The sequence below is a fragment of the Pseudorca crassidens genome, chromosome 9 (genome assembly GCF_039906515.1).
Source record: "Pseudorca crassidens isolate mPseCra1 chromosome 9, mPseCra1.hap1, whole genome shotgun sequence".
Lineage (NCBI taxonomy): Eukaryota > Metazoa > Chordata > Mammalia > Artiodactyla > Delphinidae > Pseudorca > Pseudorca crassidens.
In genome coordinates this window covers 71,339,286-71,354,647 of record NC_090304.1, presented here as the reverse complement: position 1 = coordinate 71,354,647, position 15,362 = coordinate 71,339,286, and the positions used below count along the sequence as shown (strand labels likewise).

At 46.8% G+C, this 15,362-nt stretch overlaps 1 protein-coding gene across 11 annotated transcripts in view; it reads right to left on the bottom strand.

Moving 5' to 3' along the window:
- AMOTL1 (angiomotin like 1) overlaps positions 1–15,362 on the bottom strand; it is a 175,618-nt gene that overhangs the window by 13,698 nt on the left and 146,558 nt on the right. For all 11 annotated transcript variants that reach the window (XM_067750736.1, XM_067750738.1, XM_067750735.1 and 8 more), the window contains 3 exons: positions 11,067–11,212; positions 7,528–7,677; positions 1,572–1,762 (listed from right to left, as the gene is read on the bottom strand). In XM_067750736.1, the coding sequence (XP_067606837.1) occupies positions 1,572–1,762; positions 7,528–7,677; positions 11,067–11,212 (487 nt within the window). The remainder of the gene's footprint in view (positions 1–1,571; positions 1,763–7,527; positions 7,678–11,066; positions 11,213–15,362) is intronic.

Below are 15,362 nucleotides of genomic sequence, written 5' to 3'. Positions count from 1 at the left end.
CTGATTTTTCCCAAGACTGTGGGAAGCAGTGGTCGGTAGAGGGGAGGGTAGTTCCCCATGGAACTGTTAGATGCTCAACAGATACATGTGGAAGCAAAGAATGGGGGAAGGCAGGGATGGTGGAAAGGGTCCCCAGACATCCATCCATCTATCCATCCAGGACTTCAAACAGAGCAGAGCAGGAGAGCAACAGGGCTGGGTAAATCCCAAAGGATTATTCTCTGAGGGCAAGAGGTGTTTCCCCTGCTTGAAGGATGACGGCCAAGGCTGGGCCTAGCACAGCGTGAGCGGGGCTGACCATCTGTGCACTCTGGCTGGTTCTACTCACGACATCCCCCCACCCCCATCCTGTGCCCAACCAGGAGTCTCATGCCTCAGACCAGTTCCTTCCCCTACTTCTTTTACATTCAAGTCCCGTTTGTCCTAGGACCCCAAGCATGCATTGATCTGATAAATCAAAAGAGCTGAGACAACAATGACCCATAAAGGCCCTGGGTCACGCTTCCAAGGTAACGCACTTACATTGTTACTGGGGCTTTAGTGTCCTCCCAAGGGAATATGGTCTGGTTTCCTGCTCATAACCAGACAAGAATTATAATTTCCATTTCAGAAACTGGGTAAGTTCTGGATGAAGTGACACTCAGAAAGGCTGGTGCAGTCACACACCTATAGTCCGCAGCAGAGGGACAATTCAATGCTCAATATATTGAATAACTTATGGGTGAAAAGCAGGGCTGGTAGAACGCACAGCCACGCAAGTCAGGCGAGGTCCAGCGGTCAAGGGAAACTACCTGCTCATTCAGACAAAGGTAGAGCTTAACGGGATTATTTTGTGAACTATCGAGCATTCCGAGCTAATTTTTAAAGAAGAACTAAGGCTGTGTGCCTGCAACAAAGGAGATAAAGCAACAGAGGTAATAACTGACAGCAGCAGAAAACGACTGCAAACCAAGTGAAATCAGGCTTTAAGTCAGACCAATTTCAACACTTACTACCAGTGTGATCTGGAATAAACCACTGCATCTTTCTAAGCCTCATTTCTTCACCTACAAAATGAGGATAATAATAGTTCCCACTCTCAGGGCTGTTATGAGGATTGCATATTCTTGTCTGGTCCATGAAACATACCCACTGTTTCAAAGAGCATGAAGTATACTTTCCCAGCATCATTCTTAAAGATCACGTAGTACTCCGCTGTGTGGATGGAGTTGAAATTATTGAATGAATCCCTCTTGCTGGGCTCTACTCTATTTTAAATGTATTGATGTTTTCAACCACACTGGGATAAAAACTTATATAACTTCAGGCACTTATATAATATAATGGTTTCCTTAAGATAAATGTCGAGAACTAGAATTTTGGAACCAAGGGAGAGGTACATATTGCCAAAATCATCCTCAGAAACATTATACCACTTTGCTCTCCAACTAGCACTACAGCCACTTTATAATTATTTTTAACTGTTCTCACTCCCTGGGATGCATCCCTGAACCCCTCTGGACACTCTGTGTTTTACACTCTGTGTTTTTCCAGCTGTGCTTTTCTGAGCAGCACAGTTCCACGGGACTCACCTCTCGGCCGCTGCAGTGGCTGCAGCGTTCATGGCGAAGTGCCGGATGGCGCTCTCCTCTACGTACTTCTGCTCCCACTTGGTCATGTCAGCCTCCAGCGCCAGGATCCGCTCTTCCTTCTCCCTTACAAGTTCCATCAGGGCCGGGGCATTGTATTCCGGCAGGCTGGCTGGCTGGCCGTTTCCGTGTTTCTGGAGATGCGAAAGAAGTAACTTTTTTTTTTTTTTTTTTTTTTTTTGCGGTACGCGGGCCTCTCACCGCTGTGGCCTCTCCCGTTGCGGAGCACAGGCTCCGGACGCGCAGGCTCAGCGGCCATGGCTCACGGACCTAGCCGCTCCGCGGCATGTGGGATCCTCCCGGACCGGGGCACGAACCCGCGTGCCCTGCATCGGCAAGCGGACTCTCAACCACTGCGCCACCAGGGAAGCCCAGGAAGTAACATCTTCATGCTGAATCGGGACTATAAAGTAGACCCTGGGTGGGCAGAGTAACCCACGTGGAGCACGCACGGTTCACCCAGATCCTGCAGCACATTCACCCTTGTTCCCTTCTCCAGCACTGATGACCCGAATGCGGGTGGATTCTGACACCATCAACCTCTATCCCCACTTCCTCTATCTCATTTAATTCTCCTGGAGCTCTATAAAACAGAGAGTATTATCCCAATTTTACAGATGGAAAAACCAAGCTGCTGAGAGATTGAATGAACTATTCCTTGTCTCTAAGCTGATCAGTAGCAGGGTCAGGGTTCAAACCCGAGTCTGTCTGCCTATATCCAGCTTTGCATGACAGGAAGTGGTTTGTCCAATGTCTTCCGGTTAAGTTATACCAAGAGCCAGAACAGGAACAAAGTTTGGCTTCCTGGTCTAGGGCACTTTCTCCAGAGTTCAAGGAAGTGATTCAGCTGTTTGCTTCCCCTGAGGCTGGGAGATAGAATGTGAAGGTACAGGAAGTGGGCGTGAGATGCCCTAATGCTTGCCCAGCCTCCCATCTGGGAAACAGAAATTAAGACCTGCCCCAGATGGAAGCCCAACAATCAAAGAGGATAATAAACATGAAAGCACTTAATACACTTTAAAGGGCTAACCAAAGTACAGTGTTACCAGAAAAACCTCTAAGGCAAGTCAAGCTCATTTTCCAGCCCCTTCTCTCCATCTGTGTCCATAAGAGAGAAGTGTTATTCGGATAACACAACACAAAGCGGCTGTGTTATCTGAAGAGCTCATAAGCTGAGGATATTCACTTTTCAGATTTTCTCCCTTCTAACTCAGGGATACTACTTCCTCTAAACGGATGACTTAGAGGACGAGGAGGTTTGACTTTCTGGCCAGTGGTGGAGATGGGTCATCTCGGGAACCCGGGGTTAGGAGACCAGTCGGGCCTAAGCTACTCAAGGGGAGAACCATTTCATCCCAGCTCTTCTCTGTCCTGGGACATGCATTCCCCTCCTATTTCCCAGTGATCACAAACTTGAAATGCAGGGTTGTTTGCAAGGTGAGAGGCACCTTTCACCCTGAACCGCATAAATTACCCAGAGCAACAGCTGGGCATTTGAACTGTACTGCTGGAACCTAATCCCACCAGACAGAAGAGAACAAACGGGCCTACGGGCTTTTTGTAAACCATATGCTTCTATTTGATTCTTGAAAGCTACAAATACAAGTTATTCTAGGATCCAGTGGTAGCTGGCCAGTGGCCGGCATTTAAGCCGGAATAGACTGGAAAGCGTGTACCTGTCCTCTTCAGCCTGCATAGGAAGTCACCGACCCCATCAAGCCAGGCACCCGGCCTCAGGGCAGGAGGACAAACAAACCAGTCCACTGAGATGAGAAACTACCCTGCTTTGGGAAACTTTCCAAGAAAAAGATCCCACAGCCTCACTTAGCTGCCATCTATGGTTTCTATCCAAATCCCTTGTGTTGCCACCTCGGCTGGTGACCCGCTCAGGTCCTTAAGAGCTGTTTAAATAAATGCAAGAGCTTAGACACTCAAGAGTTCAGAGATAGCACAGTCTAACGGGTACATACATTGCCCAGAAAAACAGATTAAGGGTCAGGGAGGCCAGCTTTTGCTGCCCGTTCAGCTAGTCACCAAATATTTACTAAGTACGCACCCTGTGCAGGGGATATACCACAGTGACCAATACAGATAAAAAATCTTTGCCTTCAGCGTGTTCACCTGGGAGAAAGGCCTAAATTTGCTACATGACCTTGGGCTGGTCTCTTAGCTGCCCTGGGCCTTGTTTTGCCCTTCAAGAACATTCCCCACTTCTTTCTTCTACCTCCTAAGACTACTGTGGAAGTAAGACGTGAAAATTACTTTCAGCTCTTTTCCAAAAAGAAAAGATTGTGAGTTCTTAAAAATGTTAATTTCCCTTCCTCTTTTACCATTATTTCTATTTCACTTCCCCCCAACTTCTAGGAATGCTTAAGTACCACACTTTGCCTCCCAAAGTAGGGGGAGATTACTTCTAATAACAGAACCTATTCATTGAGAGCTGCTCTTTCCTGCTGGTCCTAGTGTCCTGACCCATCTTCCCTCTCCGACCTTCTCAGTCCAGCCACACTTGTCACTTTTTTTTCAATGGGATTGGAAAAGTTGGAGTAACTTGGGCACCAAAGATGCCCTAAGCCATCAAATGACCCTGAAGGTAATGAAGAGAAGAACAACAATGATAGTTATTCTTCCTTCACCAAGTGCTAAGTGTCAGGCACTGTGTAAGTACTTTGTGCAGATTTTCTTATTTTTAGTTACAAGTATATGGTAAATATAAGTTATGTGCCCCATTTTAGAGACAAGGAAGTGAAGGCTCAGAAGGATCCCTTTTGTAGTAGGAGGAGAAGGCAGCCTAACCCCCGAGTCTGTGCTCTGACTCAGTTCACGATTCCATGCCACTCTGCTCACCTCCAGCCTACCCACCCTTCTGGAAGGTTCCAGAAGAAATAACTTGCAGGAGTAACTGGAGCTCACTTGGGGGCTGTGTGTGGAGAGGGCCGGGTGGAGAGGCTCAGCTGTGTCCTGGCGTGGGCCTACGGCAGAGCCCTTGTGTGCGGTGTTGATTCAAAAGTGCTCTAAGCTGTTCTCTCAATGGTCCCTTCAGAATGATTCTCTATGGGAAGAGGCAGGCAGTGTGGTCTCACTGCTTTGTGGAGGGGAGAGATGACAAGGGGCTTTATTTATTTTGTGTGACCTCAGTATGCCTTCTAATGGGGTCAGGTAAATGCCTCGGTGACCCCGGAGTGAAGGAGCAGTGTGCAAGGTGGGTTGCCCACATCCGGGGTGGACACATGTGTGAGCTCCTCAGACTAAATAGAGGAAGCAGATCAGAGAGGCAGAGTTTCTCGGGTGACCCCACGCGCCAGGGTGGATGCTGGTCACCCCTGCTGGGGGCCAGCGGAACTGCGATCACCACACTTGTCCACAGACTCCAGGCAGGAGTTGAACCAAACTATAGTATTGGCCACGTGGAACTATTAAGGTATTTTGGTGGACTTCTTTGTAACAACACTTTTGTCTTTTCTGGTTATAGAATAATGCATGCTCATTGGTAAAATGAGAAAACGAAGTATTAAAGGAAAAAATAAAAAATAATACTCATCTTTTTAATGAGTAGGCAAACGCAGGGAAAAGTAGGGAGATCCCCAAGTGCCTTTCATAACAGAAGAGACAGATTAACACTCTCATTAAAAAAACAATTGTAATATTATTTTAAAGAGATGCTGGGCAGCAAAGTTCTGTTTAAAGATTGTCTCCCCACTCTCTGGTCTCATGTCAGCCGTACACATCTAGGGATCTGCTGTCAGCTCCCGAAGACAAGTCCAAAATGCAAGCCACGTAATTCCCCAGGACAGCCCTGATTCTGAAACTTCTGTCCCCCACAGGCAGCCGAAATCTGACAGCATCCTTTACAAACAGTGGGAAAGCTGTGTTTGCTGCTCTGAGGAAAAAAATGGGCCTGAGTGTGTGTGGGTCTGAGTGTGCATACGGGAATGGTCCTCTGTGGCAATAGAGAAATTTTTCAAATAATGTTTCATTCACATTTCTTCTTGAAACACAACAAGGATAATGGAGCTGAGTCTGGTTTCTTTCATCCCCCCTTTTTTTTCTTAAAGAAAAAGACACCTTGCAAAACTAAATGTTGATGATAATGTACAGGAAGACATTCTTATACATTTTGGATAAATTGGTATATTTACTTTGTAGAGTGATCTGGCAATATCTAGTGATGTTTTGCATATCCATTTGTTATCCAGAAATCCATTTTTAAGTACATCCTCTTGGGAAGCTCTTACATTTTTTTGCAAGGAGACATGTAAAAAGGCAGCTCATTAGAGTACTGCCTGCAACAGCAATACCACTGGCACAAATCCCAAAAGCAATCAATGGGAGAGATATAGTTTAGAATACGTATAGTAGCTGAAATGAATGAAGAGTCTGTTTTCATAGCACTCAAAATAGAAGATCCAGGGATAAGTAATTTAACTATAGGGTGTGGGTGGCACATTAACTGGAAAAGAACATTCTTTTTTGCTCTAAATACTGAGATGTGCCCATTCTGTCAGCCAAAGACTCATAAATACCCACCAGGTGCCAGCACAGTACCAGACACCAGAGAGCCTGCCCTCCACTTGGAGAACTTCAGATCTCAATAACGGAGCAACAGAAAATGGCTGAAGGGTGGCCCTGAAATGCCAGAGAATGCGGCACAGGTTAGAAGGATCAGAAGTCCAGAGACAGACTCACTTTTCCCTGTGAGCTATCAACTAAGCCAAGTTGGTAGGGGCCTGGGTGGGCTCCTTGGTTTTCTGGGCAATCTCGCTAACACCTCCATCTCCAGCCAAGTACATACGCCCAGAGGGAACTGTGTGCGCTGCCATGAGAAAGGGCTGAGCTGGCCAGAGCATATGCTTTCAAGTGTTTTCAAGTGTTTCAACCATAACCACTATGCCCTATCCACCAGATAATTCCATGGAGTCCTGTGTCGCATTTCCCTGGTTCCAAACTTAGAGCACACTCTTCACCAGCTGCACAGAGGGCTTTGCCCACCACGCTGGCTGATGACACACCAGAAGCCCTTGACCCGCTTGTAACGGAGCCCGGCCCAGCTATAGGACTTCTCCTCTTGCCAAGGCCCACGAGGACCCTGGGCTGGGGTGTTTTACTCTGAGTTTATTTGCAGCTGAATTACATGAACAGCTGTTACCAGGAGAAACAGGGAGAGGCAGAAGGACACGGAACTTATGGCCAATATTATTTTCTAGGGATAGTCCTGACTCCTTCCTGTCCTTTACCTCTGAAAACTCACTGATGATCAGGTCCTCCCAGTTTCACCCCCGTTCTAGGTCCCCCGTGGATTCCCACTGCCACTACACTCTAGATGACACTAACAGCTTTCGGGCTGGCTCCCCTGACTTCAACATCTGTTCCTCCAGCCCCTCCTCTGACACCACCAGAGGGCTCCTCTCCTGATCCTACAGGAAAAAAAAAATCCAGTCTCTCAACCTGACCAAAAGCCCTCCACAAACTGGACGTTGCCTCCAGCTGGTACGCTCCCCCAGCTGGCTGCCCCCAGCTGTCCTGGACCCACCACATGCCTCTCATCTCTCTCCTCCACGCATACTCCTCCTCTACCTCTGATGCTTCCCCAAGAATGGCCAACAAACTCATCCTTCGAAGTCCAACTCAAATGTCCTCCGCTATGAAGCCGTCTGCACTCGCATTCCCCCATACCCAGCCCCCAGGGGTCACCACTTTCTCCCTGTCAAGACGTTTGTCTCTCCAGTGAGTGGACTTACTGGTTCCTCCACTGGCCTCTGTGCTGGACCACGGAGGACAGCAAGCTCTCGTTTACCCCTGAATCCTCAGGGCAGAGCGCAGAGCCTGGCGGGCAGCAGGTGCTCAGCTCCGTGGCCTTCACAGAACGCATGCGCCAGACTCCGAGGGCCCCGCCCCTCACCTGCTGGGTCCTCAGGGCGTCCAGCTCCCTCTCCAGCCAGGTGCGCAGTCTCCGCTCCATCTGCTCCCGCTTCTCGCAGGCGGACTGCAGCTGGGTCAGGGCCTGCTGCAGCTTCTCAACCTTCTCCACGTATGCCTGCTTCTCTCGGAGCTGAGTGGAGGAGGAGAGGAAAAGGGAACACGGAATTTGGACAGTGATCCTCAAAGCTGGGGTGGAGATTGGGGGTGTGTGTGTCAGAGTACCTCGAGATGCTATTTAAACTACAAGTGCATGTACCTTCTCCACTCCTATCCCTCAGGTGTGCTGGGACAGAAAAGATTTAGACGAAGGCCACCAGTTACACCTAAATCAGCTGGGATGCTAGGAACTGAAGACCGTAACAGGCCACCTGCTTTCAGTCATTTATACAGCTCTGATCTCCATCCATGGTTATTGCTGAGTCATTATAGCATCAGCAGGCATTGGAAATGAGGTTAATAAAGATTTTTTAAATGTTATAAGGAAATGCTTATTCTATAATGTTAACTGAAAAATCCAGAATCAAAAATTATATACATTATCACAACTATGCCTGCCTATCTATCTATCTATCATCTATGTATGAAAAAAGACTGAAAGGAAATAAAAGCATCAACTGTGTTTGTCTGTATGGCAGAATAATAATTTCTCATCTTCTTTACTCTCTTCTGTATTTTTCAAATTTTCTATAACTACCAATTACTATTAGAAAAACTGTGACTGTATATATTTATGCATGTGTACCCATTTGTGTATGTGTGAATGAGTATGACAATATCTGATTATAGATACTTGTGGAGTAATTTCCTCCTAAAGACGTCAGAGCCCTTTATGGATGACAGCCCTGGAGAGACGGGAAAGGCCTAATGAACACGCAAACCACACAATCACTGAGGAGAGGCAAATTAAGGTAAAAATTGATTTATGTAAATGTCACATCAGGTATGGATTTAGACTCACTGATCAACCACTTCAAATTCTTACCCTCAGACTTTGTTTTCTTCCAGTTAGGAGTTGGACCCATGTTCATAGATAGATCCCAGGCACATTTCTAACTTTCTGGGGATTGGCTGGTGCCAAAAATCAGACTGAGGCTTTTCCTTGATCTGGTCCCGGGTGAGGAGACACCAGATGCTATTTCCTGTCACTCTGCACCTGGGCATGCAGATGCCTTGTGGGTGATTCAGATCCTGAGTTCAACCCATGATTGCACTGGCAAGTTGGAACATGCTAGCGATTTAAGTGTTCGCTGCAAAGGGTGGTTTCTGACTTAGCAGGCAGCCCTGCCAGGAGCAATGTCTGTGCCCTAGCCAAACCCTCTGCGATAAAAAACGAGGTGCTTCTGACCTTTTGCCGGGGGGCGCGGACAGTAACTTACAGGCTTTTCTACACCTACTCTTGGGATTAGTTTTCATCTGACTCTTTCATTCACTGTGCCTTTGATTGTTTGAGGACCTACTAACTGCAGGTTCCTGTGCTAGAAAAGCCTCATCTGATAAACTATTTTGTGAGTACCATTCATACACCACTTACCATGTCGTAGACTGTATACCATTCTCTGAGTGTGTAGCCCCTAGAATATAAGTGCCGCGAGATTTGTCTGCTTGGGGCAGAGCGCACAATACGTCCCCAAGGCCTGGAACAGTACCTGGCATCCAGTTGGTACTCAATAAGTATTTGTTAAATGAACGAGTTAATATTATCACTAACCAACGGCAAGATTCTTGGAGGCATCGATCTCTCTCATTCACCCTTGGATCAGCCTTAAGTCTAGCAAGGAGTATATAATGATGATGATGACTAGTAGTACCAGTAATTAATCGGCCAACATTTTGGAGGCACTACCATGCCAAGCTTTGTGCTTTATATGAAGTATCTCGTTGAATCCGCCCAATAACAATAGAAGGTAAACTCTTGTATTACCTCCGTTTAACAACTGAGAAAACTGAGGACTGAATAGGTTAGTGACTCACTCAAGGTCACACAGCTGATACATCACCCGTCTAACTCACGTGGTCTGCCTCTAGAGTCCAAGCCCTTAAGCATCATGGGAAGTTATGGTAGGCACTCAGTGTGAACCATCTAAACTGAGTTAAGATCCTTCAAAAGAAACTTTAATAAGAACAAGGAGGGACGCTGGAAGCCAGACACATGAGACATTTTGGAGAAGTTACATACAGTCAACCAAACACAGATCCTATATAAATATAATGACAAGAAAAGACCCATAATGCTGATTATAAAGAACCTGTCTTCAAGGAGTTCACAACTTTTGCTTTAACAGAAATATTAAAATTAAAATATTTCAAAATTATCACTTTCCTTTGCTCCATACATGGAGATGGAGCCTTGATAAGTGCCCTCAGAGTAAGTTCTGGCCTCCCTTCCTCAAAGCAGACCTCCTGTCCTTCAGGGGTCAAGGTCACTTTCTGTAGCAGATAGTTTCCTATTTAATGAGTTGCTTGCTGGTGACAAGGAAGAGACTCTGGGACTGTTGCCTGGGATCCTCATGCTAGTATTAAAACTGTACACAGGACTTGTGGGGTTTCACGGGACAGGTTGAATGGACAAGACCCTACTGACTTAACAATCTTCCCCTTTAGCTGCATTAGCCTTGAAGTTGAAGTTTGCTGAGACACCCAAGCCACCTGGCGCCAGGAGATGTTTCCTGAAGGGACAGCTTTTTATTGTCGACAACAACAGCAACAGCAGTTGGATTAATAATAGTGCTGTTTCCTGCGAGCCAAGCACCAACTCGGTCCTGGTGGAGACTATCTCGGTCATGCCGCTCTGTGACTTGGAGTTTCTACTCTCCACCGTGGGTCTGCTCGGCCCAGCCTCACCACACACAGCGGATACAACAGGCTCCCCTGTGCTGCTGTGTCTACAGCCCGGATGCCCTAGCCGGCACCTCAGGAGTGGTCATTCTACTTCCCCAGTCAGGCTTAAAGGAAAAGTCTACTTCTTAAAACTTCATCTAAAGGCTGGATTTCATCAGAAACCACTAAACCCATCACGCTCGAGCGGCATCAACGTTTCCTGGATTGGGGGGTCATCACCTGGCCAAGCTAACTTCTGAAAATTGGAGACAGGTTTGCTGAACACCACCCCAATCCCACCGCATCAGAAGACTTGGCCTTTTTTATGCAATTGAGAGCCCAGAGACACAGCACTTGAACTGTTAACTGAGTCTCTTTTCTCCACAGGCACCAGTGGTTCCCAGTCCTTCCATTTATGTTCAGTCTTGGACACCTGCCAGCCAGTGGGCAGCAGCCTGGGTTTAAGGCTGAGACTGAACTCTTTGCTGATGGTTATTCACGTCTGCCTCTCATCCTCTGCCTGGCTCTGGGGTGGATAAATTCTGTTTTTATTCATTTTTATTTGGGAGGTCACCTACATCGCTCCCCTGACTCAGCTCCCTTGGAGTTGGCTCTGGTTAAAGTTGCTGGGTTAGGAAACGGAAACGGAGGCCCTCGGGGCTCTGTGCACTGCACCCCACCCCCTGCCCCCCGCAGGCTCACCTCCTCTTCCAGCTTGATGACCCTGGCCTGGGCGTTGCTCAGAGCCTGGTCCAGGATCTCGATGTGTCTCCGGTGGTCCTCACTCGCGGTCCTCACTGCCGCTAACTCCATTTCTAACTTCTCCTTTTCCTTCAAGAATTCTTTGTCTAGAAGGGAGATGGGAACAAAACGACCTCTATCAGAAGGCACTCACCCTCTGGGCTCATTGCCAGTCTACATCTGGCAAGGATTAAAAGTAAAAAAAGCATACAAAAAGTAGAGGGTTGAATTACTGCCTTTGCTCCCTATTCATAGTGGTGGTGTTTGTGAAGAAAGGATTTTCTCAAAAACCACTGTCGGGCTTCCCTGGTGGCACAGTGGTGGGGAGTCTGCCTGCCAATGCAGGGGACGTGGGTTCGCGCCCTGGTCTGGGAAGATCCCACCTGCCGCGGGGCAACTGGGCCCGTGAGCCACAATTACTGAGCCTGCGTGTCTGGACCCTGTGCTCCGCAGCAAGAGAGGCCGCGATAGTGAGAGGCCCACGCACTGCGATGAAGAGTGGCCCCCGCTTGCCACAACTAGAGAAAGCCCTCGCACAGAAACGAAGACCCAACACAGCCAAAAATAAATAAATTAATTAATTAAAAAAAAAGTTAAAAAAAAAACCCCACTGTCAACTATAGGTATAGTCCAGGTCACAGTTCCAGAGATGAACGGCACAAAAAGAACCAGTGACCCTGTGTTCTCAGGGACTCACTTCTGTACAACATTTACTTTAAGGCTTCAAATTAACCTTGGACCTATGATTTTCTTTCAGGCTCACAAGCTCTCCAGCTTCTACCTTCCAAACCAGTGATGGAAAGGCAGGCAATACTAATGATGATACTAACGCTCTCATTCATAGAGAAATAAACCAAGGTGCAGAAGGTTAAGCTTTCGGTCTGAGGCCAGGCGGTAGAGGGGAGCTTCAACCCGGGCCTCCTATCTCTGTCTGGGTCCTCGTGCATATGACCTGGCCTCACCTCTTCTCTTAGTTCTGCTCAAGAGAAGAAAGACAAAGTGCTCTGGATGTGGGGAAACAGCTGTCCTCTCATTCAGTGACACTGTAGCTGACGGTGATCACTGTCACTCTGCACGTGGAGAGGAAAGGCTGCCTCACAGTGGCTTCCACACAGCTCTCCTATAGACTTATCCACCAATTTACTTAAGCAGGCAGGGCCCACGCTCTCATGAGATCAGCATCATTTACTGAAAACATTTCTCCTGTTACAGAAACAACGCAGGCATGCCTCAGAGATGTTGCGGGTTCCGTTCCAGACCACCGTAGTAAAGCAAGTCACATGATTTTTTTTGGTTTCCCAGTGTATATAAAAGTTATGTTTACACTATACCGTAGTCTATTAAATGTGCGATAATAGCATTATGTCTAAAAAACAACGTATGTACCTTAATTAAAAAATACTTTATTGCTAAAAAATGCCAAAACAATGAAAACAGTAACATCAAAGATCACTGATCACATACCACCATGACAAGTATAATAATAATGAAAAAGTCTGAGATACTGTGAGAATTACCAAAACATAACATAGACACATGGAGTAGCTGCTATTGGAAAAATGGCGCCAAGAGACTTGCTCCATGCACGGTAGCCACAGACCTTTAATTTGTAAAAAATGCAATAAAACAAAGCATAATAAAATAAGGTATGCCTGTATATTTTATTTTTAAGGTAATTTAGAATATTTAGATATGTTGATTATAATATGGAAAAACTCGAATGGACTTACTGTGTAAGATTAAGGGATTGGTCAAATAAACTACAGTAAACCCTACAATAGAATAGGATGCACCCATTAAAGCTAAGTAAGAGAATATTAGTGATGAGGGAAAAAAATCGTCATTGTTGAAAAACGGTGGTTACAAAACCCTATGCACAATCTTCCAAATTTGTAGAAAACAGGGTGTATAATTATAAGGGTAAGGGCAACAACAACAGTTAGAAATTGATTTCTCTGTGCCCACACCACTCAGATGCCTCATACTGGTTACCTAGTCCTCTTGGCAAACCAAACTGAAACACCAAGAACCAAAGTCTGCGAGCTATATGAGCACGTGATAGTGGTTTCACTCATTCATGATTTCCTTGTATAGCCATTCATTCATTTAGCGAAGAGTTATCAAACATGGAGGACCAGCCTTATGGGCATTGAAGCAATAGAAAGAACACTGCCCGTAAGGAGCGGGGGAAAAATGTGGTTTTGAATACAGGGCAAAGACACTTTAAGGCTGCCAATACTCAACAAACAACTCGCAATTTTAAAGCCGGAAGGGATCATAGGAAACACCCCTATCCAGTTCTGCCCCCTTTGTTTTACGGGTGAGGAAAGGAAAGCCCAGGAGCAAAGGCACTCATCCAAGGTGCCCCGCCAGCTGGGGCAGAGCCAGGGCCGGATTCCGGGTCTCCTGATGGCCACTACAACGTCCTTCCCGCTGGACGGCACTGCCCTTGCTTTGTGACTTATGTTGACGGGAACAGGGTGCAGCGGAAAAGCTTCGGAATGAACAGAATGAAGGAGCAGACTTGTACAGCGAGCATTGGCTGTGATGCCTAGAAATAATGGCGCCTCTCGGAAACACAACGAGGCCACCGGGATTCTGACCCAGAAGAGAGCATTACTTGTGGGCTCTTAGACCCCACTGCAATGACCAACTGCCCTCCCCGCTTCTCCCTTTCAGTGGCATGAAATGCTGCCTCCGAAACTTCCTTCCCAGTGCATGGAGAACGGGCACGCAAGAGGCCTAAACAAATGGGCCAGGAGCAGCCCACTGGCTCTGGGGCCCACCATCCACTGCCACCAGGGCGGACCAGAGCATTTCACGCTTTCTGTGCAAAATTACTGACATTTGAGCACTAGCTCCCTGGGTTTGGACAACATCTGAACAGGCATGGTGCCCACTGCCCTCGTCCAAGCTCTGGAGGGCACCCGGGACTTAGTTACTCAGTGGGCAGGGCTGGGAATGAACCACCGACTTCAGAGCTTCTACCTGCTTGTCAACCTAAGCTTAACAGTTCTTGTCTTTGTTGAGGGCAGTCAAGGACACATTAATTTTGGCCAGAGGCAAAGTCTAGAGGCCAAAACCAGAGCTGCTTGCAGTTTTCAAACTGATGGTCATAATTATTGCTGTGTCACAATGACAAACATTTGGATTTCTGAATTAACGAATACCCCTCCCCTCCAACACACGTGCGGGCACACACACACACACACACACACACACACACACACGCATCCAACAGTTGCTATTCCCTTGATAGGCAGTATCATATTGTGGATAGAGAATGGACTTTAGCATCAGAAAGAACTGGGTTTAAATCCTAGGTTCACCACTTTCCAGCTCTGAGGCTTTGGGTACGGTATAACCTCTTTGAGTCTCAGCTCCCTCATCTATCAAACGGGAAAGATAACATTTAGACCACGGTGTTGTTGTGATGACTCTGTTGACGGAGATGATGCATATAAAGTATAAAAGGGCCTAAACATCTAAGACTTTACCTCTTTAGGTCATTATTGATGCCCTGAGCCTAGAACATTGTCTGACTCAATAAATATTGTTGAATGAATGAGGGAATGAATGAATGAATCTCTACTGTGTGCCAAGTTCATTGCTGATGGTATAAGAAATGGCAGCTCTTGTTAGCGTTTAGCATTTGGCATCCTTGGGGTCTCCTGACAGCCTTTGTTATGCAGCAGTCCACTCTACCTCTGAAGCCACCACTCATCAGATGACTGGTACTGACCCTGGACGTCTCTGGTTCCCTTCTCTGCCCAGGCTCCCTGAACCTCACAGGGCGCACATCAGGACAAAGATGTGGGTATCAGACAAAGACTCCATCCATTAGCTCTGGAATGCTTTTCAGGTCTCTGGAATTCATGGGTCCAAACATCTTTGTCCTAAGTTTGGTGACTTTAGACCTCAGGCTGAAGCAGTATCAGTTAGTGTCACTCACACTGGCTCAGAACTTCTTGTCCGTGGACAGGAAGCAGTGTTCTCGATGGCAAAGTTTTAAAAACCGATGTTCATGACAATTGTGATAATAACAAAACGTGCTCATGTCTGTTGAATGGGTACTGTGTTCCAGGAACGGTGCCTTATATTATTCCCTTTAATTCCTCCATTTATATTATTTCCTTTACGTTTACTCTATGAGGTAGGCGCTATTATTATTTCCGTCTTCCATTGGAGGAACATGACATTAAGAAAGGATAAGTAACGTGTCCACAGAAGTGATGCCCGTCAGTGGGAGAGCGAGAA